General features: G+C 41.8%; 3 protein-coding genes across 5 annotated transcripts; 1 reads left to right on the top strand and 2 right to left on the bottom strand.

The window, feature by feature from the left end:
* Positions 1-2: 2 nt before the first annotated feature.
* LOC127770571 (protein transport protein Sec24-like At3g07100) lies at positions 3-7,384 on the bottom strand. 2 transcript variants are annotated; one of them, XM_052296337.1, is made up of 13 exons: positions 7,225-7,384; positions 6,058-7,087; positions 5,840-5,975; positions 3,742-3,932; positions 3,490-3,597; positions 3,171-3,374; positions 2,842-3,073; positions 2,616-2,765; positions 2,381-2,537; positions 1,848-1,975; positions 1,434-1,756; positions 910-1,095; positions 3-689 (listed from the first exon to the last, which is right to left on the bottom strand). In XM_052296337.1, the coding sequence occupies exons 2-13, from the start codon at positions 7,075-7,077 to the stop codon at positions 462-464; spliced, it is 3,063 nt and encodes a 1,020-aa protein (XP_052152297.1). In that variant the 5' UTR covers positions 7,078-7,087; positions 7,225-7,384; the 3' UTR covers positions 3-461. The 2 variants fall into 2 exon arrangements, with proteins under 2 accessions (XP_052152297.1, XP_052152298.1); XM_052296338.1 differs by having other exon boundaries at positions 6,058-7,382.
* Positions 7,385-15,111: 7,727 nt separating this feature from the next.
* LOC127770618 (uncharacterized) lies at positions 15,112-18,301 on the top strand. Its single transcript, XM_052296399.1, has 3 exons — positions 15,112-15,287; positions 15,546-15,624; positions 16,341-18,301. Exon 3 carries the CDS (start codon positions 16,366-16,368, stop codon positions 17,497-17,499), a length of 1,134 nt encoding a protein of 377 aa, XP_052152359.1. The 5' UTR covers positions 15,112-15,287; positions 15,546-15,624; positions 16,341-16,365; the 3' UTR covers positions 17,500-18,301.
* Positions 18,302-18,511: 210 nt separating this feature from the next.
* On the bottom strand, positions 18,512-23,835 carry LOC127770617 (YTH domain-containing protein ECT2-like). 2 transcript variants are annotated; one of them, XM_052296398.1, is made up of 8 exons: positions 23,692-23,835; positions 23,179-23,311; positions 22,987-23,060; positions 22,174-22,584; positions 20,983-21,933; positions 20,136-20,348; positions 19,614-19,817; positions 18,512-18,789 (listed from the first exon to the last, which is right to left on the bottom strand). In XM_052296398.1, the coding sequence occupies exons 2-8, from the start codon at positions 23,309-23,311 to the stop codon at positions 18,748-18,750; spliced, it is 2,028 nt and encodes a 675-aa protein (XP_052152358.1). In that variant the 5' UTR covers positions 23,692-23,835; the 3' UTR covers positions 18,512-18,747. The 2 variants fall into 2 exon arrangements, with proteins under 2 accessions (XP_052152358.1, XP_052152357.1); XM_052296397.1 differs by having other exon boundaries at positions 23,696-23,835.
* Between the last annotated feature and the right edge of the window lie 1,113 nt (positions 23,836-24,948).

Here is a 24,948-nt window from a genome sequence, read left to right as displayed (position 1 = left end):
GCACCAGTTAAATGGGAGCCCACCCCCCATTACATGCAGCTAGATCATCAGTCAAAAATGAGTTTTTACACGACGAACTTTGGAGAACTAAAAATACCAGGAGACCGACACGGCACAAACTAGAAATCTGAACAATAATAAAAACAAAAATGGAAAAAAAAAACGTACAGCACATTTCCAAGAACACCAAGTTGTATACCTTACCAATGGTCACTGTTGCCCTAATTATTCTCATACAACACCTGTATTTTCACTCACGAGGAAAATAATCACAGGGACGAATATTAACAATAAAACTTTTGCTTGCCAGCGTGCTGCTGCTAAGGGGAAGACATTCTGGACATCTGACTTGCGAACTAGTTCCAACTGTTTCGAGAGATTAGGAACTGGCAGCGGCTGAATCTGCAGCAGTTTACACTACGCCAAAAATTCGGAACGGCGATTCCCTTAATTCATCGTGACTAGCTCTGTGTTTGGCGGTGGATTTGGAGTATCCAGTCCATGTAACTGCTAGTTCCAGCCATCTGATCCTCGACCAAGTTAGATAGAAGCAAAAAGCCTTCTCTTGGCTGTTCACCCTGACGTACAACACGGCAGAGCTGGTGGTAAGAAGGATCCCTCTCCCTCAGGGTTCCTAGTATTTTCATGAAATTTCTGGAGTACTCGTTATCACATTCTCTCAATTGAACCTGCAAGATATCCCAGTTAGCACAATTGTAAGTTTGTAACTCAAAACTTGTTTTGAATTACCCACATTAACAACTAGATTCAATTTACGGAACAAAATGTTCAGTCCTAGCAGAGATACTTGAGACTTTATTTTAGGGCATAATAAAATGGAAATATGCTCTGCCCTTCTTGATGAATTTATAGCAAGCATTGCCATTGACTAGAGAGTAAAAAGTGTACCTTTGATAGATCGGGGAAGTTTGCCAAGCTGACTCCAAGAATGTTGTTCACAAGTTCAGGTGGGAGCATCCTACCTAACCATACTAGGAAGGTAAACCCATCATCAAGAAGGTAAAGACCACCAGTGTCTAAGCACTGCATGGTTAGTGGCAACTGCTTCAAGGATCCACCGATCCTATCTGGTTCCTGGAAAATTCAATTTCATTAGCAAATAGTGCCTAAGCTAAACAGAAGAAAAAGGTGCGTTTCTAATGTACCAAAGAAAACAGCTCGGCGACTGATGCATTTATTTCATTATTAATTATTAATAGCTCTAAAGTTTCAAAGTAAAACAGAACCTTCCTCTCAAAACCACAAAGTAAAGACCTTCCAAACTAATTGTTGAACACTAATAAGTTATTGTGCTGATTGTTTCCATCCAAAAAAGGCTAACACTAGAAGTTTTTTTTTTTCATTTCATATTTTATTTACAGAGTATTGATGTTTTAACTTAACAAGATGTATATGAAGGAAATATAACATACCATTGACAATACTTCATCAACCCTGTACAATGAAGGATAAATAAAATTGAGCAGCTTTTTTGTAGGCAGTATCATCATGCTGAAACCAGCAGCACAACGTTCATCAAGAGAAACATCTGCGTAACCACCACGAAGAGCAAGAGACTTGCATATGGACAGAATGTACAACGGCAAGAATCTTAAAGATTCTGGATATATCAGTCTCCCTCCTATCCGGTGCTGTACAACATATAGGTTCCGGTATTCCTTCAAACTTCTCACAAGCTTTAATTGTAATTGTTGCCGAACACTGTCCAGCTTATCAGACAGTGAATTTTCAACAGCTGCAACATATAATAAGTCAAAACTATGAACGCTCAAATACCATATATACTGGCATTTACAAAATGGCAGGAGCATAAATCTAGTACTAACCGATTCTACTCAACAATGACACAATGGCACCAGTATCTGCTTGACGATACATTTCACCAAGATCTGTGACCACAGGTGCAGCTGCTGTATGCACCCTGATACGCCTTTCACCAGAAGAGGATGTATATCTGGTGGTGGTTAAGAACAACTACCACTTCATACAATATATGCTGCTAAAAATGTATCAAACAGCTAACAATAACAAATATCACACATAACAGAATCTTCTAATAATAACTAATACGGAACAGCTAACAATAACAACAAAGCAGTACTCCAGTGAGTCATGCAGATAACTATTGACACATCTAAATGCACTCCCAAAATGTTTGGGAATAAACAGATTTTACAAGTTTCATCAAGCTATCACAAGTTAAGAGATGTCCCAAACAGCCTATGCTAATGACGATTTGAGGAAGGTGTTAACAGTCAATTTGTCAGGCTAAATTGTCCATATGTAACATTATTTTTTTCTAATCTAAATGAAGATTTGAATAAGAGTGTTGCATAACCAGATTGGCAGGAAAGGATACAGCAATGCCACTTGGAAATATACAGTCTGTGTGGTCATTAGGGTCTCCTCTAAAGAAAGTTGCATCGCAAATGCTTTATCAGAGTCAACAGCTGGAAGCGCTAATAAGTCAGTGGACCTTAGCATGAAATGACCATGATAAGTTGTGAAGCGCACCCCTGCAAGCAGACATCAGTTTGTAAGTCATTGAATTTTAAGCTGATAAATAAAACTTTAAAATATTGTCAGTTCAGAACCTTTTCCACATCTGATACGCATAACAGATTCCCATGCAGTTTCCCGTGTAAGGTCTCTGCTAAGCTCATGTTTGAGTTTATCCCCATGAGTAACTGCCTGGAAGGATGGATAATGGTACACCTGACCACCAGTGTATTTCGCCAGAGAACCTACAGAAATGTAGCAAAATTAAAGAACATGGTAAATTGCAATGCACCTTTCCAACGTTTGGCAGAAAAATCTCACCTAAAGAAGCTATATCACAGTATTTATCACTGAAAGAAAATATGTCCACTGCAATTTGATTTTTCGTGAACTCAGCAGCCATCTGTTTATAAAAAGGATCTTCTGGAACTCTGAGAGAATGCTCCTTATCTGTTCCATATGCACGGACATCATCTCCTCGAAGTCTCAAGCGACCAACACCAAGAGATGGTAATGTACTCTGGAATACAAGTAACTTCCCACCAATTTGACTCTACAAAAGATATGACACAATTATCCATATCTGGGTAGTGGGTACTAGTCTGACATAAATGGTAGAAGAAGCAATTGTAGGAAAATTGGCATCTTACCATAACCATGAATGCTGCTTTAAGTGCTGGACCAAGAGCAGATTCTACATTTACATTGTCCTGGAACATATTTGGCAAGCTATCGAGAAATGACTCGACAACATGTCTAGAGTCAACCAAATTAACCAAGAGGTCATCAGGCAATGGCAGGAAAACATCATCCAAATCAGCGACCACCATCATTTGAGGTTGTGACAAAGACGACTGATACAACAAGATAATACAAATCACGTAAGTAACCTCACATAAATTGAACTCTAAATTTCAGACGCTAGTACATTATTGCAGAGCAAATGGATAAAAGGATAGATGGATATACCTTGAAATTATGAAAGTGCAATGTGCTATCAAAAGTTAAGAATCCAATCTGTGTTCGTGGAAACCCTGGGAGGTCATCAAGGCATGATTTGATGGTCTTTGCAACAACCTGAAAGAATGCAAGCATTGAATTTGTTTGAATCCAAACTACAAAGCATAACCTATAAGAATATGCTGCAGAAATTATGAGTTACAGAGAAATATATGATCCCCTAAGTGATTGAAATCAAACTGCAAAACAAATAGCACATACCTCAAGCAGCCCGCTTCGAACTGCAGATACGGACACATCAATAAGAAAGAAATAGGAGGGCGGCATTGGTGGCCGCACCATATATTCAGTGGGAGCAACAAACTCTACTGTTCCCTTAGAAAGCTCAGGTCTTTGATCTGCATCATATCTTCTGCCGCTACCATCAATGCCACAAAAGTACTCTCCAGGAACTGAATAAAAAGGAAAAGGTATTAGTTTGCACAAATTGATTACTGGCTAAATGGTGTTAAGAAGTAATTCAGCACTACCGCAGCAGTTCAGTATTGTGAAATATCATATAACAGAAGGCTGTCCTTTACAAATCACCACTATTTGTATACACAACAGTCAGTGAAATAAATTGTCACCTCCTATATAATGCATATGATGCACCAACTAATTTTTCTGTCATAATACTACAATCACTGGCATTGAAAAATTGCCTCGTGCAAAGTAGCAGACTGTCCATTATAGTTCGTTTAGCTTGCTCCTCTGTCTCGGAGATTACAAGCATGATAAATGGCCTACAGCTCCACCATAGAATATATGAACTAATTTATAAGCAACCATGATCTTATAAATCCAATTGTCTGTCAGCAATAACTTGCTTCAGATTGAACAGGACATTTAAGCTCAAGGATTTAGTCTCTCTCATTTTTTACAGCCGGTTATGAATTTTATGAGTGAGTTATTATGATAACAAATTCCGTATTAGAATAGGAGCTATATGCAATGCCTAATGAAGAGGAGTCACGTGACTACAACATGTATTTTATGAATTAACATTATAAATCACGATATAACTCAAGCATTTCTTTACTATGTTTTCCTGTCATGGCACTTGTGACTTGTCATCTCTAGTAACAACCCAACTAGCATCTCAGTCCAAAATGGATACATATGGGATGGGGTAAATTGATATATTTCTTAAGTGCCATACTACTCCAGTTAATAAATAGGATATGCTGGTACATACTCATTCCAAATGCGATAATTCTCAAAATACTAGAGAAATTTGATCCAGCAGCAGTAAGCTTACTTGGATTGTTAACTACTCCACTGTATGAAAACAGCAAAGGTAAATAACTTGAATCTCCTAATTAAAGAAATAAATTTACAAAAGCAGCTTCTGGAAGAGCCTTTCATGCCATTATATGGGACGGATCTTGCAACTCCAAATATAACTACATATGCGAAATCAAACCAAGCTTCTTAAGACATCCAAAATCTTAGATGCTTTCCATTCTTGCTGTACACATTTACTTTCCATATTATCAACTTACATATATATGTCATGGGTGTTACCATCTAAAGAAGTGTTATAGTTTGGATAAGAGGTCATAAAAAGTGCTATTCATACACAAGATGCCACTGACCATAAGAAAACTAAATTGCTCCGTTCAATCCAGTGGAACTTCCTTCTGCTGATGAGAGATTTTGGATAAGACTTCATAAAAAACACTAGCCAGTTCCAAGGTCAGGAAGAGAAAGGAAAGTGCTGGGTTTCTAACAAACACAGAAACATTCCTTATCAATTTTTCGCTTTGATTTCGATACGAAATTGTTTGTATTCAATGCATTGATTTGGTCTGCCATTACAGCACCGCTTAGGAAAGAAGACAAAGCCTCAGTTGTACTAGAGTGATACATGCATCAGATTTTTGAACGAGCACTACTGCTACCCTAATGAATACTTCCATACATTCTAAAGTTCAACTGTAACATAAAAAGTTTCACACCCAACTTTTTTCCCATTTTAGAAAAGCACCACAACATTATGATATGATTCAATCATCAACTAATTCCCAATCAACATATTTATATTAATGGAACAAATTATCTTACTTTTGTAGAATTGATAAAATGGAATTTGAACTATTGAAGAATACTTTAGTTTGAAACAGCACAGCCAAACACATAGTTAGTTGAACATAACTACAAATTCATCTTTATTGTAGGATACATATCAACTGTTGCTAGAGCTAGAGAAATGGTCAGCAGAATAGACAAATATCTGTGTGCCCATGTACTCTCTGTCGGAAATTCAAATATTCAGTACACATTGAATTATTGAGCTTAAAGAGCAAAAAATAATTACCATCATTGAGCAACGTGCAAAGATTGCAGCGCCATTTCCTGCCAGCATCCGCGAATGTTGCATAAGGGTTTATGTATGTTCTACATCTTCGGCAACGGATGACACCAGCTGACCCAAAGTTGATAACCGGAACCTCCTGAGTGATGGGAAACATGAATGTCAGAACAATTCTTTGACAAAGAGGGTAAAAGATAAATAAAGGGCCTAAAAGTCATTACCCCATCAGGTGATTCCGCGAGAGGATGTACCACTGCCCCAAGAGGCAGATGCCACCTTGAGACCAACGACTGAGATGCTGGAATTGCATGGGTTGTCAGCCGGAAATACCTCGGGTGGCAGTTCAATGGATATGCCTCCAAAACCTTAGTTGGCTCCTCGTCACCATCCAATGGCCTTGGCAGCCCTTTGACGTCGACACCAGGATCAAGCGATCCTGGTGCAGAACTAACCGAGAGCGACTGGAAGTCCTCCACTAAGCTCTGGAGGGTGCCCCCTGTAGGAGGCCCACCAGTCGCATATGCCGCCTGATTGCCAAAACCCACCATAGGAGGGGGCGGCATGGTCTGCACTGGCTGCTGAAATGCTGGCCGTGACATCGGGAACTGTTGGTTTGCAGGAGGCGGACCACCGTAAAAACCTTGCACAGGCGGGGGCTGTGATTGTACTGGCGGTGGTGGCCTCACATACACCGAGGGTGGAGCCATACCACTCGCTGTAGGTGACTGCACGAGCGACGGCGGAGGGCGAAAAGGTGGCGGCGCGGATGCAAAGGGGCCCTGAGACGGTGGCACGCTGGCGGCAAAGGGGCCCTGAGACGGCGGTGGCGCGGTGCCGAAGGGGCCCTGAGATGGCGGCGGCGCGGTGCCGAATGGGCCCTGAGACGGCGGCTGCGGCGCTGCGGCAAAGGGACCCTGAGAGGACGGTGCACTGGTGAAGGGGCCCTGCGGGGGTGGTGCCGCGGCGGCGAAGGGGCCCTGCTGGGGCGGTCCAGCGCCGAAGGGGCGCTGGGGCGGCGGGGGACCCCTGTACCCAGCCATTGCCGCAGGTGGCGCGGCCGCGAACGGCGCCGCGGGGGACGCAGCAGCCTGCGGGGGCGGCGCGAACGGCGCGCGCGGGGCGGAAGCAGCGCCGAACGACGAGGGCGGCGGGGCGGCGGTGGCGGCGCCGGGCACGAAGGCGGAGACGGGCCTCCCGGGCACCCCCTGCGGCGGCCTGTCGTTCCCCATCGGCGGCTGCATCGTCGGGCACCTGCAGCGCGGCGAATTGAGGAAGGGATCAGGCTTTTTTTTTCTGTACTCCCTTGATCCGCGATCTGATCCCGCTTCCTCGGGCGGATCTGAACACACGCAGGGTAGTAGGAGAGGGGGCGAGGTGGGGGGGCTTACCGGGATCGGACCGCGGCGGCGCTCCGGCGAGATGGGGGCGGAGGCGGAGGCGCGCGGCGAGGAGGGAGGCGAGGGAGATGGAGATGGGAGATGGGGTTAGAAGTAGAAGAAGCCTAGAAGAAGAAGAAGAAGGGGGATGGATGATGACGTGGGTGGGTCGTGCTCGTAGGGAGGGGGGAAGGGAGGAAGCAAATAGTAGGGCTACACTTCTGCTGCTGTCACGCCTTGCACGGATTCGCCTTTTGATTCCAAATCTTACGATTCATCTATCTCTTACTTTTACTCATGAAAATTCGATCTTCTCTATGGTTGAGAGTTGATTCTAAGTTTTATCAAATTATTATGTCATAAAGTATTCTTTTCTTGTTTCATTAGGGAATATGTTGAAGTATGTAAATTGCTTGTTTAGGTACAGTAACTTACTTGCCTAGTTTATATGAAAATGGGCCAAAACAATCCACGCAAGCGAAATTGATCTAACGTGGGGCAACTTGGTGATACCTTTGCGAGTTAGCAGTTGCTTTGTTTTAAAAAATAAATTGCATAGCAGTTGTTTTGTTTTGAAAAACAAAATCCACACTCTATAGTTCAAGCAACCTACAAGACATTGTGATACGATCCCGATAGGGGTGATGTCCCGATCTTCATGGCGTAGGATCAAGAACTGATAACTAACCTCAAAGAGACCAAAATAACTAGCTGCAAGCAGCCAAGATAACAGTGCAACCTGACGATCGTGCTCGAAGCCAACCACCATCTCTATTACGGCAACCTGAATCGAGGGTTCGCCCAACCACACTCTAAGTTACTAACCAACACAACTTGGAATCAATCGAGGAAAAATCCTGTTAACAGTGAAATTTGGTAATCGGTAAAAACGTCATCGGCTTAGCATCATTATCGGCTGCAGCATCTCGGAATCAGCCGATGGGAGTTATCAAGTCGCCAATAGTCGGATTCCTGCTATATCGGTTAAGGAAATTAATCTACTAAAGGAAGCTTATCCCTAAGTGACCGAGTTTAAAGAGGATGTGGCATGGCAGTTTATCTATTAATTAGGAATAGTTTGTTAGTTTCCTTTTATCTTTAGGAAAGTGTGTTTAGTGTCCGATAAGGACTTTATATTTTCCCTTTATCTTTAGGTTAGTTTCTTTCTTGTCCGACAAGGACTTGTATCAACCCATGGGTATAAATATGTACACCCGGGGTCTATATAATCTATCCTCACGATCAATACAATTCGGCGCATTGCCACCTTTTACCTTTTCTACTTTATTTTATCGTCCAGCGGGACTTGGCACCCGACGCGGGGCTGCATCGGTGTTCGATCTCCGGCGAAGGGGTAAGTCCAATGTTCCGTTGGTCCAGGCAATTGTATCGTCTACGTCGGCGTCGTTCAAGGCTGCATCAGTACATTCGACCTCTTGGATTGCTCTGGTTTGGATGATATATTTGCCTACCTATTTATCATATATCTATGTTAATCTAGTCTTAGCATATCAATTTAGCTCTATCGGCTGCTTCTCGTTTTAGGGTTTCTGCCGGTATCGGCTAAATCGTGTTGCTAGATTAGATTAGCTTAGACATCTACCACCCTGAAAACTCAGTCAACAGCTTGATTGTCTAGATATTATGTTTCTTTTCATACTTAGTGCTACATCAGTTAAGTTTGATCTACTAAGTCGTGCTTAGAACCATAATCTCTAGCCTGCTTCTTGATTGCCAATAAGGGTATCATCGGGGTTTCAGCCGGTGAGTTATCTGGACGTTGCATCGGCTCATAAGGATTGCATATACATATAAGTTGGATTTAGCCCATGACAACAAAGGTTTCACTGTTTAATCTAATCTTGTGGATTTCATGACATCGGACCTCCAGCCGATGTGTGCTTTAAACCTCGGATCGATGCTTATTTATCATATCATTGCTAGCCGATTGGTTTATACTAGATTATATTGCAATATTATATTATCATCAGCCGATTACCTTTATATCATCATCTACATTGGACATATAGCCGATTTATCAAAACCCTATCGCTATCGGCTGGTATTGGCATCGTCTATTATCGATATCGGCTGAGATTGCTCCATCGGCTTGTCAGCCGATCGACTGTTTTGATCTACTATTTGCATATCTTGTCAGTTGCAGGATCAAACTGACTGGCACGCCCACATCTCATCAACCTTTGGACCTGCACAGGAGCTAAGCAAATCTCCCAGGCCAATGTGTTCGATGTTTTCGTCAACAAATCCTCAAAAGGACCAGGAGCACCAATTGGAGGGCGTCGAACGCCGCCTCTGTAATCTCACAAGGAAATCACAAAAGCAAAGGGGTAGAGATCTCTCTCTGAATTTGCTAGCACACAGCTAAACAAAGGGGTTCATATTCTCATTGTCAAAAAGTCCTCTAAATGATAAAACATAGGGGATATTTATACTAGGAACAATCCTCCTAGATGGGAATGAAAGGTCTTGGGAGTTTACAGGAGTCCAGGACATAGGCTAGCTCAAAGGTCACAATAAGTGAATTCCCGAGAGGACTCACGCGTCTATTTGTTTTCTGAGCAATTCTCAATGATTTGTCCATAACTCCTTATTGGGAAGTTGAAATGATGAGCCGTTTGTTGGAGGTGAAACTAGACTTAATTATTTTTCCAACCATATATATTAAGCACGGAGAAAGTTGACTGGTTGGGTCGCACGAGCCTTGGAAGTTGAGCCTTTGCAGCGTAAAGCCGTAAACCATCTTCTTGTTGGCGTACATAGCTACTGGTTGAGCATGGGCGGATTCCTCCTCGACGTAGCCCTTGTCGTCCTTAACGTAACCCATCCTTCTTGGCGTAGTGATAATGTTCTCGGGCGTAAACCTTAGCAATACAAATGTAGAGCATTTAGGTAGTATAAAATTCTCACTAAAATTTGAGTTAAGTTGAGCAAAGAGCGAGTTCACCTCTTGTTATATTTTCCTAGCACGGCTGCGCGTAATTGGACATGATATGCTTGATCGTTCTTGCTGAGACGTAATCCATCAACTTGGTTTACGTCATCTTCATTTTCTTTATGTGATGTATGACGTAAACCATCACCCTTGTTTACGTCAAGTATAGCTGGGATGTGCTCATCATCATGTGACGGAGGCTGGGGCATATCACATTGCATCATAATTACTATTGTTGAATGCTACATTCTGCAAAACTAAAAGCAAGTTAATGTGCTCAGGTATGCACAACTACAAACAATTGCTAGCATGCATATGTTTCATTATGGTACTACACATTATATCAATTTTGCATGTGTGTTGTTTTGTACTAGGTTCGCACGAGCTATGCAAGTTATTGTACTGGAATGAGCACTTTACAAGTTGTTGTACCTATTTGCACCCACATCACAAGTTCATGTATCGGGAGAGCGATTTACTCTTTTTTTTATTTTAGGGAATATGTTGAACTATATTTAATATCCAATGATACTATTGTTTCTGATAAACTTACATTGAACGGTAACGGATACGGTTTAGTACTTGTTCTTATACATTATTTATTTTCGTGTATTGTTAACTCAAAATCGGCTCTTTCCTTTTGTTTTCTTTTGAAGTCTTGATTTTTCATCCAAGTGTTTCATTATAGTATAAGGTTTTAATTGTTATTTGTACACTTTGGTTATGAGTGATTTAAGGATGAGATATCTTCTTGGACTCCAAATTCAAATTGAGCTCCACGGAAGATACATTTTATGAAGGATGTATATCAATATGAAAGAGCATTGGAATAACGATTACCTATACTCGGTTTGAATTAGTTGTGCGGCTGTAGCTATTGGCGGCTCAGAAAATAGGCACTGGCGCATGTTTAATCGTGTATTAAGTACTATAGAATTTTGTGGAAAACCATATTTGATGAAAGTCATGCATATGGCTTGGAGGAGAACTCTCGTATCTTTAGAGATCCACCCCTACAATATGGGAAGTATTATGTCTTCTAAAAGAACATTGGACTAAAAATTATCCCTATTGCACATTCGTGCAGCCAAGCGTGCATCCCACCCTTAGACCTCCGTCTTCATCACCAACGCTGCTCCACCTCTACCTCTAGCCTACCGCACTGTAGCCTGGTGTCCGCCACCTCCACCTCTAGCCTGTAGCCTGGTGTTCGCCACCTCCACCTCTAGCCTGACACACAGTGCGCCATCTTTGCCTCCTTGCATCCTCGCACACACCAAACCGCGCCGCTCGCAAATATGTTTCATGTTGCCAAGAAGTGAAGAGGAAGGACTAAAGGTGGGTTGTTCGTCAAGCCTAGAACTTCTATTTGGTTATTTGCTAGTTGCTATTGCTTGATGTACTGTCATAGTTTGTGACTTGTCATGTGAAGTTGAGAACTAAGTTGGAACTTGGAATTGTTATGTTGCAAGTGCATGATGCTTCTGATTTATTGTTGCTACTTGAACTAAGACAAAACCTACGTTTGTGTTCCCTCATTCATCATTTGTCTTCCTAACGGTATGAATGTACCCTTTTTTTCACCCCATCAGTGAGAGAGAAGAGAAACAACTTTTTTTTTGAAGAAAACGATGGTAGGAGTTCTACCAAAATTTATAGAAGAAGAGAATTGACCCTGTTTATAAGGAAAACCGGGCCCGAAAACCATACAACTGCACAGTTTTGCTATAGGGAAACCGGCAAAACCTCACATAGAAGACAAAGTGAAAAGCCTGTGGCAAAACAACAATGAACCATAGAAGTGACCGAGGAAGGAGCAAGACCTTTAAGGCGAAGCCTCCAAGGAGGGAACCAACGACAGAAGTCGCTGCCAACACCCGTCCAAAAAAGGACTAGGTTTTCACCCAAAGGGAAAGAGAGTCAAACAAGACGACACCTCCAAGGAGGATACGGCACCCGTAGGCGTCGATGTCACCGAACCTGGAAAACCAGGCAGGGCGAAACCGTAGGCGTCGATGTCACCGAACCTGGAAAACCAGGCAGGGCTTTTGCCCGAGACTCCCAAGAAAGGTGCAGGACCTCCAACAGCCAGAACGAGAGTGCTAAGTGTTATCGTTGCCCAGCTCAACGGCTAAACCTGATACAGCAGCTCCAACTCTGCCTAAGCACTAAAGCTCTAGCACAACAGAGGGCCAAGAAGCCCTCTCCATACTCGTCACTACGGCAGGTTCACTAAGACACAGGGCACTTGAAGCACAAGCGAGGCCAAAGAGCCCGAACAACAAACAAGTTGGACCAACTTCGTGGACGAACACAACTCCTCAACCACCTAAAGACTCCACGACCATGGTTTGGAAGCGGACTGGCCAACAGAAGGGAGGAGCATCAAGGAAGGTGAGGAGGTTTGCCTCGCCGGAAGAGGAACTGAAAGATGAAGCCAGGACAATAGAGACATCGGAGTCTTCCATGTTCCGACGAGATCAAGGCGGAGGCATCTCCACCAAGAATCGTCGGGCTTCGCGGGAACACCTCTTGCAACTGCAACGATCGCTTCCAACTTTGCCACCAACACAGAGAAGAGTTGGGGCGAGCAGAGCAACAGAGCAACTAGACAACTTGGAGGGAGGTGGCAACAGAGGTGGGGGTGTGGAGGAGGGGGCGGATGCCACGGAGGAGGCACCGGAGTTGCCGACGCGCCCCGCCGACGACAGCCCCACCGGACCGCCAAGAGGGGGACGCGCGCCGCCACGCATGCGCCAGCCTCCTGCCCGCACACGTCAGCCACCGCCACCCACACGCGCCGGCCTCGCCACCGACACGCCCCAGCCGGAGTAGCATACGCCTCCGCCGCCGGTCCTACGCCATGCCGACACACCCGAGATTGTCATGCACTAACACAATTGCTCGAACTCTCGTAGATGATGGTAGGGGTTGTAGGATCGAAATACAAGAACCAAACCTACTAGAAAGGGACGAATGGTAGGAACACCGAAAACATAAACTTTTAGCAGAAATAAAAATTTACCCTCTAACCTGATGAAGTCCTCGGCGTAGCCAGTCTGACTGCATGCTCGCCTCCGGTCAAACCGTCGGGATCCAAAAAACATGTATTGACGAAACTCTAGCTAGTGCGCTAGCTTGCCACGGTGAGAGTCCATGGGGATGGGGATGGAGGTGAGTTTGAGGACGGGAAACACCACGGTGGTGGCTTCTGCTACTGCTTTGACTGCATGCTCAGCCAAGAATGTCACAAACCCCCGTGACTGTGCCCAACGTGTCCTTGTAGTTATCGTCATTACCTCGCCTTGCCATGCTACCAATGCCGTTGACGTCAAGTTCGGTGGAGGCGAGGTAGGGCACGGAGATGGCTAAGGTTGCCGGATCCGATGGTGGAGAGGTTGGGAACGAAAATGTACGAGGCCAACTGTGGTGGTGAGGTCGCTGATTTGTTCCAACCAGCCTGATCATGGTTGCTGCTCGAAGTGAGAGGAGAGGGGAGAGGAAAAGAGAAGAATTGTCGGTCACCTCCTCATGCATTTGATGCTGCCTAAGTAAGTAGAGATGGGGAGGAGCCACTGGAGCGAGCGAAGCCACCGGTAGAAAAAAGAGGAGGGAGGAGGGAGGGAGAAGGAAAAGTGGGAAGGAGAGGGAGGAGACTAGGGATCGGACGTCTGGTCCTTGGCAAAACTCCGAACGATGTTTCACCGTATATAAAAAAGTTGTTTCAGATGTTTACTACTCAGTAAAATTTGTTTCAATAAATAAATGTTTTACATGTTTCATTGCTTGGTAAAGATTAATGAATTGTTTCAACCAAATATAACATCAGAAAAGGCTAATTGCAACATCAGACCATGTATGTGCAACATCAAAGAAGACATAGGCCGATAAAATAGAGTGAAACACTCTAAGACAACCAAATGCAACAAAAAGAAATAACTCCACCAATGTAGGCCAGTGGCGTCTCGCTCCGCCTTATGTGCAACCTCCTCACGGTGGCACTGCCACTTTCGGCGAGCTTGGAGCTCTCTCTGGCGACAACGCTTACCACTCAACCTCGCACGAAGCCTCCTTGCGGCGCCACATCCACAAAGCCTCCTCCTTGTGTGCCTCCGCTGCTGTCGGCGAGCTCGGAGCCCTCTCTAGCGATAGTGCCTTCTGCTCCACTCCGTACAAAGCCTCCTCATGGCGCCACAGCCGCTACCAGGGAGCTCGAGGCCCTCTCCGACGCCGCTGCTACCCAAGGCTCCTAGCCGCAAGCTCCTCCTCGTGGCTCCACCGCTGGCGAGTTAGGGCTCCGGCAAGCTCGGGACCTTCCCTGAAGACGACGCTTTCCACTGCCCTGCACACCTCCTCCTCGCAGCGGCGGCAACAATGAGTTTGGGCTTCCACGAGATTGGATCCTCTAAAACAACGCGAATCATAAAATCAGATAAAGGGGATGAGGTAGAGGAAGAGGAAATGGGAAGAAAGGCATCCGATGCACAAGCTCTGCCCGGATGGTTGATATGAAGCATTTTCGAAAGGAAAGAGGAGGGAAGGAGAAGGAAAAGAGGGAAAGAGGAAAAATAACAAAACAATATATTTTTTTAATGCACCGAAGGATTAATTAGTGGCTTATATTAAATAGTTATAAAATTATAATATCATCTTTATAAATCGATGATTTGCAATGGCATATTTTATTTTCAATGACAATATATTTACATGGTACTTAATTAGGGTAATATTAATCCGGGACTATTGTGTGTGGTGCCACATTTTTCAATAATAAAAAAAATTCAAATCTTATATCGTAAATTCCATATATTAATACTATAATTTGAAATCTTAGAACATTAATATAAATTTTTCATGCTCATGAATTAGGAAAGAAATTAATTATATATACGATTAAAAAACATATTAGTTGAATGAAAGTATAAAAAAGTTAGGAAAGGTATCCCATATCCCTGCGTAATTTGTGCCTAAGAAGAAGAAGATTGAGGAAATCCCCCGTTCCGCTCGCCGTGGACTCCGGCTCCTCGCGAGTTCGCCGCCATCGTCGATCCCCATCCATCCCGCGAGTAGAGCAGAGCAGCGCCGCAGTCGTTCGTCGCCCTGCTGCTTCTCCCCGCCGCTGGTGAGGATCCATCCGATCCGTCACACGCGTCCTTTTTTTTCCATCTATTTTTTTTTCTCGAATCTGCTTGCGGATTAACCCTAGCTTCTGTTCTAGAAATTATTTGCCTTAAAATCTTAATACTAATAGCACTTTGTTTGCTCCCAAAAGGATTGGGGGGTTCAACTGAACCCTCCATGTTCCCATGTTAGATCCGCCCCTGGATTCAGTACTTATAGCACTGCATTTCTGATTGGATGTGTGTGTATCTTCATGAAGGGCTTGAGGAAATCCCAGGATTGCGCTCGCTGGCGTCGCGTGGCAGCTCCAACAAGTTGAACTGTATTGCAGGTTTCAGGTAACTTGTTCATCTTTTTTAACATTATATTAAGATATGAATGATGTCCCTTGTGCAAACATACTCATTGATGCATCTTATTTTGCTCAACTCTATGTTTGGTTTAACATTGTTTATTTGGGATCCCAAATTGTTTAGATAGTTCAGCTGAATGACATGTGTATTACCAACCATCAACAGATTGGAAAGCTATGCTATCATATATAGCAAATAACTCATCGGCAACTAGGAAACATGTTAAAAGTTAAAACATTGGGAATTTATGCATGTATGCTGGGAGCCACTAAGCATAGGTCTTGGACTTAAGAAGGAATAAGATACATTAAGATATCTTTGTCTCTCTCGTAAAAGTTCATCATTTATGCTTAGTTATTTTGATCCCTCTGACCGCAGCACACTCACTCTTGATTTGATGTGTGAAATCAACTTAATAGCTGTTGATTCAATATATGCAAAGTAATGGTCTTAATTGAAATCTGAACCCATGCATTTTATTAGAAATTTGAGGCTGCGTTGATTGAAGGTGAAAAGCTGCTTCTTATGTATAAAACTGTTGAAGTTTGTTAGCCTCTACATTTGTCTGCTTGCATCGTATGGGCATTTTCTTATAGCAAACTGTATGCATCATATAATTATAGTCCCAATGCTGAATGCAGATGCGGCAATTGTTAGATATGTGCACTCAATGCTAGTTTTAACTTGCTGTTACTTTTCAGTGATCCTTGAACAAGCTTATTGAAGATGCCAAATGCAGAGAGCAGTTTGTTCAAGATGCCAACTGCAGATGCAAATATTGCTGCCCTGCACAAGGAATGGGACGATGCATTGTGCCCAATTTGCATGGATCATCCCCACAATGCTGTTCTTCTGCTGTGCAGTTCCCATGACAAAGGATGCAGATCCTATATATGCGATACAAGCTATAGACATTCGAATTGCCTAGACAGGTTCAAGAAAATGAAAGTAGACCACAATGACGGTTCGTCACAGCAAAGTTCATCGTTGCCTAGGGACATAAGTAGCCACAATGACGGTTCGTCACAGCAAAGCTTCCAGAGATCTCGTTTTGATCCCACTGGAGAGATCCAAACAGGCATATCTGAATCCCATGAATTTTTCAATCATCGAGACGCTATCCAAAGCTCTGCTGGCCTATCTGGACAGCAGGGAGAAAATAGCTATAATCAAGATCTAGATTTGACTTTGGAAGCTCAGCAAGGAGAGAGCAGTAGCCCTGTGGAGTCAAGTGAACTGACACGCTTGAACCAATTGGCATGCCCATTATGTAGGGGCACTGTCAAAGGCTGGAAGATCATCAAAGAGGCCAGAGAATATTTGGATGAGAAGTCGAGATCTTGCTCACGGGAAACATGTGCATTTTCTGGCAACTACAGGGAGCTCCGTAGACATGCCCGGAGAGTCCATCCCACAACAAGGCCTGCTGACGTGGATCCATCAAGACGCCGTGCATGGCACCGCCTGGAGCACCAGCGTGAATATGGTGACATACTAAGTGCAATCAGGTCGGCTATGCCCGGAGCAGTTGTGTTTGGTGATTATGTTGTTGAAGGGGGTGACATGTTTTCACCTGACCAGGAAGGAGGCATGCCAAATGAACCAAGTGGATCTTTGTTGACAACATTCTTTCTGTTCCATATGATCAGTAGTAGTCCGATGAGATCAGGAGATGAGATAAGAGGCTCATCGAGGGGCCTGAGAAGGCAGAGGCGCCGTTATTTATGGGGAGAGAACTTACTAGGTCTCCAATATGAAGACGAGGACGAGGACGACGAGGAGGAAAACCTAGATGAAGATGTTCAAAGACCAAGGAGTCGCCGGAGATTTGTAAGATCAAGGTCGGAGGAGCGATCCTAATGCACCACCTGGGTAATAAACCTTCGTTGCTCGTTGTGAAATTCGATCACCATGAATCGTTGATGATTCCTTGCATGATCCTAAAAAAATGTCAGTGGACTAGTGGAGTTGCAGGTGGTCTGCTGCTTTGAATGGCAACATATTGTGTTCATCCCTGCAGTAGAAGACCCGAGGCAAATGGGTTAATTGGATTATCTAGGTGCATTCCATCCACGTTGTGTTCACAAAGCCTTCTGTAATATGATGTAGAGAATAGCTGAAATTGGCATGCTTAGGGCTTGGCACTTGCTCAACCAAAAATGCTCTTAAGCTCTGTTGGTGTTGTGGAGATGCATCATAAGCAGGGCTGCCTCGTGAGCAGTTTGGCCATTTGTTGTATAGAGTATCTGCAAATACATTGTACCGAATTTGTTCGTGTTGCTGCTGTTCTACTTTGATATCTTTGTTCAATGGGAATTTTAGAATCAAATTTCGTCCAAATGGTTGTGTGCGTTTGACAAACCGACTGAAATGCTCCTCATCAAATGCACATGTGGTGTATTTACTTCATTTGATTGAGCAAGAATGAATCAACTCCACTGATAAGAGCATCCCTATTTTTTACTGTTTTGAAGTTGATATACCCTGTTGCTGCAACCTTTAGAAGAATTAGTTTCCATATTTATACAACACTAATCCTTCTCTTCTTTGTATTATATTTGTTTATAAAATACAAGGTCTTTTTCAGAAGAAAGAGCACGAGTCGTCAGATGTATGAGGATCTATGACAAATTTCTATACACAAACGATGAGTTATTTTTTGCAAAATAGCCTATCATGCGTTAAATTTTTCGAGGAAAAACAAGAAAACCGATGCATGAATGGGTGTTATCACCGGAGGATTGTTGCCACTGTTGGTTGATGATTATCTGATTAACCATTTAGATGTTCTGCCTTAACTGTAGCGCTACCAAGCATTGAACACGCAGTGACAAACAACCAGCTGATTAATCGTTATTGGCAACAAAAGAAAGGAAGAAACCATCAGCCACTTACAAGTAATCAAGTAGTACAACTTAATAATACAGATAAACTAGTCCATGTAAGTTTGCAACCAGTTAAATACTTTAGGGAACAAATGCACTATACAACATCCAATTAATCTTGCCTTCCCTTGCTGGACCAAATGGTTTTGCAAGTGCCAAGACTACAACTTCTTCACTGACCAATCAAGCTTCTTATTTCAATTGCACGGCATAACGATCTGGATTAATATAAACTTGTATTCTCCATGCTTGCCTCTAAATTTTCCTACAAATGAAAATAAACATCATCAGAAATATGTCAATATAATGATGCACAGCTCTCCAAAAAAAAGGTCAATATAATAACAGCAGCTACACACTATCGGTGTTCATGTTTGCATTACTGAGCCAAGCCCTGCACCTTGTGTCATAACTGGGGATTTCCCAGAAAAATAGAAAAAAGAATCAAGCATGTCATTTTTTAGTCTGCTTTCTATATTTTTAATTATTTTCAAGAGTGGTTATTGAAACTCGGTGATAACCGTGAACTTGTGCCGTAACCGAGTCCCAGACCTATCCTCTTAGGTTTTTGCCTTCTTTTTGTATCATCTTTAATTTGTTTGGTTTTTTGAATACTGAGCTATCACAAACTCATTTATTCGGATGACTGCGTAGAAAACAGCTCAAATTTGGACATATAGACCAAAACAGACACACTCGGGAACCAGGAAAATTTCCATCAGAAGCAGCTACACAATAAGATTGACTGTCCTCTTTACATGCCGCGATTATTAAAAGATATTACTTAGGCTCAGTTTATGGTTGCTATGCTATGCCATGCTAATTGTGCTTGGTTTTTAAGTTGCTGTAGAGATGTACATTTATAGTCATTGTAGTCGTCTTACAAATCAATGTAAAGTTAGAGAATGTTACACAACTGTCATGTCTCTCACAATTGCTTTTGCTACTTAAATTAATAAAAGAAAAAACAGTTTACCAAACGCCAAAACCTCTAGAAGCAGTCGCACTAAATAAAATTATCATAATCCACCTCAATGTCAAACGGAACCTTAGTTGATATCACACAGCTTTAAATAAAAATGCACATACCATTGATTTGAAGTCATCAGAGTGTCTAGCTCCTGTTCCAAAAAACAATAGTCTAGCTTCATGTGTCGACTCTGCATTTATTCCCTTTTTGGCACATCGTGCACTTTCCTTTTCTTCATAAAAATTAAAATCGTCCAGAAGTGACGTTTCCTGGTCATAATCCTTGAAAATTTTCAACATTTTCAGACCCTGGGGTAGGCCAATCTACATAAAGGGAAAAAGGATATCAGATCAAAAAAGGTTTAGAAACTAAGACATTACAAAATTAAGTCATATGAAAACATATTAAAGAGAGCACGGATAAATGATGTGAGATATAGCATTCATTATCAGATAGCACCGCCTTTGTTCACAGGAGGAATCTCAGTACACCTGCTACCATGGAATTTATTACAGAATAAACTTATCTTGAAGTGATGTGCTATGTACCAAAATAGGGGAAAACATCCATTTTCTAAATGAAATAACCACACGTGATGGAATTTTTCAGCACGAAAAAACAAAGAAGTGGATGCATGGTACCTCCTGAGTGTCCCTGCTGAAAGTAACAATTCTGTTGTCATTATTTTCAAGAGTTATATGTTTGAAGAGCCTATTTGGAATGTCCTTTATAATGTGCCAGGTTACAGGGAAAAAGCCATTCCATCTATCTAGTTTCCAAAAGTCCATGGTCTTCTTGAAATCAACAGGGCCTAATATCTCAGCCAATCCTACAAACTGGCCACTGGAATTAACCTGAAATAGGGAACACAAAGAAGCAACTATCTTGAAATTTTGCCAGGGGATGAAGGGATGCATGATATAAAATAGCCATAGTACCATCCAGCGCAAAAGGTGTGTAATTCAAACTTTCAGCAGCACAAAGTATATGTGGTGGATTAAGTCTCTCTCTTCTGGAGAAATTCATCACAAAATTTAATGGCAGATGTATCTGCAATGTAATTTCAAGTAAAATTGCCTTTTAAGGAGATCACATGATACAGATGAAATAATCAACCCAACGAATATACTAATAAAGAAAACAAATATTTAGAAAGACAGAAAAGTCAAAAACGTGCTAGTAAACAGCAGTTCAATCTCATAATAGAAACTTGCCGTTATGTCAACTATTTTGCTCAAACATCCATTATTGGAGATGGGTTTTAAGCATACCAGCACGTGCTCTTGTTTCTTGTATGTAATGTATTTTTTTTCCACGTGTAGGTTGTAGAGTGATAGATTACACTATCTATGTAACTATGCTGTCATAATTGTTTCATAACCATTTGGATTACATGCAAGAAAATGAGGACACATGCCCTTAAGGGCTTAAAATACTAAACCATGAAAATAAAGGGCCATATAACAAGAATAGAATTTGATCACTAACCGAAAAGAATAGGAAGACAGGGCACTTTTTGCCCTTTTCCTTAATTAAAATCTGAGCTTCACGAAAAGCTGCATCCAGCTTATTGTTCCCATGTGGTGTACTTGCCCAAACATTGTATTTGATACCTTTATGAATATCATCTTCACTATATGACTTTATCATAAAGAACTTGGCTTGTTCATACTCAACTATAAAGTCTGGTCTGTTAAACTGATCCCTACGGACCAAAGGACTTCTGATATCTTCCTGTGTCTTGGATCTTGTTGCATTTTCCAATTTGTTTGCACGGGGACCACGAACTTGCTCCAATGTATCATCAGAATGTTTGCATACATTATCGTTCTTAATAGTCCTATGATGATCAGATCTTGTGACAGTATGTTTGCCTGTGCCCATCTTGAACCTCTGATTAGTAGCAATACTACTGACAAAACTGTCTCTTGAGTAACGATTGCCATGAGAAGCACCTCGCCCGTAGTTTAGCTGTGGATGTGCCTCAGCATCATGGCACCATTGACGATGATGCAAAGGTATCCTATCTTGGTAGCACTGATAGTCAGAGTTAGACAGCGATGGAATCTCATCACCGTAATTTTGTCTACTTGAGCGTGCGTTACAATGGCGAGAAAGTGATGGAATCTCATCACCATAACTTTGTCTACTTGAGAACGAGTTACAATGGCGAGAAGAAAGCGATGGAATCTCATCACCATAACTTTGTCTACTCGCGTAGTTACAATTGCGAGATAGTGACGGAATCTCATCACCATAACTTTGTCTACTTGAAAGCGAGGGGATTCTAGCACCATAGTTCTGACTAGACAGAGAAGGGATCTCATCACCATACTGCATCCCTCTTGGCAGTGAAGGTCCCCAATTGTCAAAACTCCATTGACTTGAAGAGGAAGTAGTCTCATCCATGGAATTGACCTGTCTAGGTATGTCAACTATCTGTTTTGATGATAAAACTAAAATTAGTAAACACCCATATACATACTCCCTCCGTCCCAAAAAAAGACAAACCCTGGCTATGTATCTAGACATGATGCATGTCCAGATACATAGCCATGGTTTGTCTTTTTTTGGGACGGAGGGAATAAGTCTTTAATCGTTTAATAGACATGCCAAATACAGAAACTGTATATATAGACATAAAATTTATTGTGTAGTCAAAGGGATCCACAACCATACCTCACTGTGGTGTTCAATAGATTGACCATTGCTGGTTCGTAAGGTAGTAGATTGATTGGATCTTCTGGACCAGCGCTCTTCTGAATGATAATCTAAGGTAAAATCAGCTTTACCTTCTGCTGCATACAACCTTCTTATGTCAGGACTAGCAGAAGGATATGAAGCAATGTGATCTGGCCTTCGCTCAAAGGTTTTGCTTCTGACGCTCATGTTCCCAACTACATCTCCTGACCCGTCTGGAGTACTTGACACTGATTCTACTTCAGAAGAACTTCTCCAAGAACAGGTTGATGAAGAAAAGCAAGACTGCTGCCTACGATACCCACTTCCCGATGACATTTCTTCCTTAGAATCTGTATTTGACCCATGGGAAATAGCATGGTTGGATTCTGAAGGCGGCTCTTGACAATCCTGAGAAAGGGAAGAGTTGTTTGTATGTTGTTAAACAAAATTGCTATGTTTGGATCTAGGGCATGCTATCCACAGATTTAATGTTTGAATTAACTCATACTTGTCTTAGCACATAATTACTGAACAACGATTTTGTTCGCTGTGCTATCTTAGTCAAGTACACATGATCCTATTTCTGATGGAGTGATGGTACAACCAGAAATCTAACTACAGATTTATTTATAAACCAATCGCGCCATTAGTACAACATCTCTTGGGTCCTATTAGTTTCTTTACTTAACTGCTCCAAAGTATTTATAGTTTAGAAAGATATATAACACTTCAGGTAATCTGGTCACCGATAGCAGATTAATTGAAGAGATTGTGTTGTATAAAAAGAGGATGAGTAATCAAAGAACAAACCGATGCCAGGTTTGATACATCCTCGTTTGCGAGAGACATAATTTGGGTACCATCTTTGCATTTCATACTGTTACCTGCAGAATGAGAAAGAAATTGTCCACAGAGTAGAAGTAGAACACAAATTGATTGTCTGAGCTATTCAGAAATTATTACTATCAAAAAGTTTTGGAAACTAATTACGATGGCACACACATGGCTGATATGAAGAAGTCGAATCTTCCCCACCAACTGCATCATCATTCCTATCGTTGTTTCTTGTGAAGCCGGAAGAATCACCTTCTGTGTGCGATAACGCTGACATGGGCGGATCGGAAGGTTCCTTCATCTGCCAAGTAAAAACATGTTAATAAACAGCGGCAAAAGCAGGAATTTGCGCGCGGTTAAATAAAAAAACCTTAAAACTGAGCAATCCAATCCATTATTAAGGTTGTAAATATGGGACAAGTGACATGAAGACAAAATTCGTTTGATTTTAGATGTTCCCCATGAGCAGACAAACCAAAGTTCATTGGGTAGTAGTATTAATTAAGCCGAATACCCTAATACGTTTAGTGTGATTTTGCAATGTAACTACTGCTTCTACAGATGAAGGGGCTCGATTATTCCCAGCCAAGAACCTGCTATGGCGACAGTGCTATCTCAAATCTTGGACTGAACGATGGATTTGGGCAAAATACGTGCACAAGAATTGAACCGGGGCCATACCTACCTGGAGCCTCAACGGTGGGTTGCTGAGGAGACGCTCCGAGACGGCGGCGATGCGGAGGCGGCGATGCGGCGGCGGCGGCGGCGGCGGCGACGGGGAGTCGCCTGGTGTGAGGAGGGGTCTGGGCTAGTTTTCTTCTCTTTTTTTGGGGGGGTTTTATTTATTGAGTATTTTTCTTTTTTTTTTACGACGGATTACATTAAACGGCATGTTTTCTATACTGTTTAACGGTATAATCTCTTAGGCCCAGTTGTAAACAGGAAATAGCTGCAGCAACTTTATTGTTAAAAAAAATCTCCCCGACGGTTAAATTGTTTTTTTAAAAAGAAACTTTATATATATATATATATACAAATTTATAATATTTAATACGTAGTTAATGTACTAATGATATTTCTACAAATAGATATATGCTTAAATGAACTCAGTCTTAGTGGTACTGCGTAGAGAACATTTATCTACTATTATAAAAATTGAAGATATTTTTGTCGGTGATTTGGTACGTCATCTGTGTATGAGTCGGTTTTTAAGTTCGTTAGTTTTTTGGAAATACATATCCATATTATCTCTACTATTATAAAAATTGAAAAAAAATTTGCCAGTATTTTGGTACGTCATTCGTATTTGAGTCGGTTTTTAAGTTTGTTCGCTTTCGAAGATACAGATTCATGTATGAGTTAAATTTTAAGTTCGTTTGTTTTTAGAAATAAAAAAAAGTCGTATAAGAAATTAAAAAAATATCCAAGCGAATTCTCACAGTAAATTTCATCCTAGCTAAACATATAACAATAATAAGATTAAAATAACATTCACCCATTACAACGTACGTGTATTTTTTCTAGTTTTTTTTTAAAAAAAACAACTAATGAAATTTATAATTTTAATTATTTTTTATATGTGCTCTTAAAGTAACCATCATAACACAGTTTTAGCCTTTTAGGGCTGACAAATGTTGATTTATATTTATTTATACCACTCAACAAAGAGTTTATATTTGCTCATCAACTGCCTTTCTTTGGTTGTGTGAGTTTTTTTTTTCTGAATGCATGAGTTTGGCTTCCACTTTAGGAGGAGCCTATGTTACCGAGATACGGTGATACAAATACGTAGTATGATGATACAAACATAAGCCATTTTTTTAAAAATAAGGATACGGTGATATGTTTATATATATAGACACACACATGTAAATTAAAAATACATACAGAAAATTAATTAACCTCTCCAAAGAAATAGCAATACAATACTAGTATTGG

The sequence above is a fragment of the Oryza glaberrima genome, chromosome 4, assembly GCF_000147395.1.
Source record: "Oryza glaberrima chromosome 4, OglaRS2, whole genome shotgun sequence".
NCBI classification, from domain to species: Eukaryota; Viridiplantae; Streptophyta; class Magnoliopsida; order Poales; family Poaceae; genus Oryza; species Oryza glaberrima.
The sequence above is the reverse complement of the archived record's forward strand: the minus strand, read 5'-3'. Positions and strand labels throughout refer to the sequence as shown.

Excerpts from the sequence above, each read along its gene's own strand:
- LOC127770571 (XM_052296337.1), bottom strand. The coding sequence starts at position 7,077 with ATGCAGCCGCCGATGGGGAACGACAGGCCGCCGCAGGGGGTGCCCGGG. Across the intron at positions 3,375-3,489 it reads TGCACTTTCATAATTTCAAG|TCGTCTTTGTCACAACCTCA; the intron begins GTATATCCATCT and ends TTGTTGTATCAG. Across the intron at positions 1,096-1,433 it reads TTGATGAAGTATTGTCAATG|GAACCAGATAGGATCGGTGG; the intron begins GTATGTTATATT and ends TGAATTTTCCAG.
- LOC127770618 (XM_052296399.1), top strand. The coding sequence starts at position 16,366 with ATGCCAAATGCAGAGAGCAGTTTGTTCAAGATGCCAACTGCAGATGCA.
- LOC127770617 (XM_052296398.1), bottom strand. The coding sequence starts at position 23,311 with ATGAAGGAACCTTCCGATCCGCCCATGTCAGCGTTATCGCACACAGAA. Across the intron at positions 21,934-22,173 it reads CTATTGAACACCACAGTGAG|ATAGTTGACATACCTAGACA; the intron begins GTATGGTTGTGG and ends TCATCAAAACAG. Across the intron at positions 20,349-20,982 it reads CTGTCTTCCTATTCTTTTCG|GTTAATTCCAGTGGCCAGTT; the intron begins GTTAGTGATCAA and ends TCCCTATTTCAG.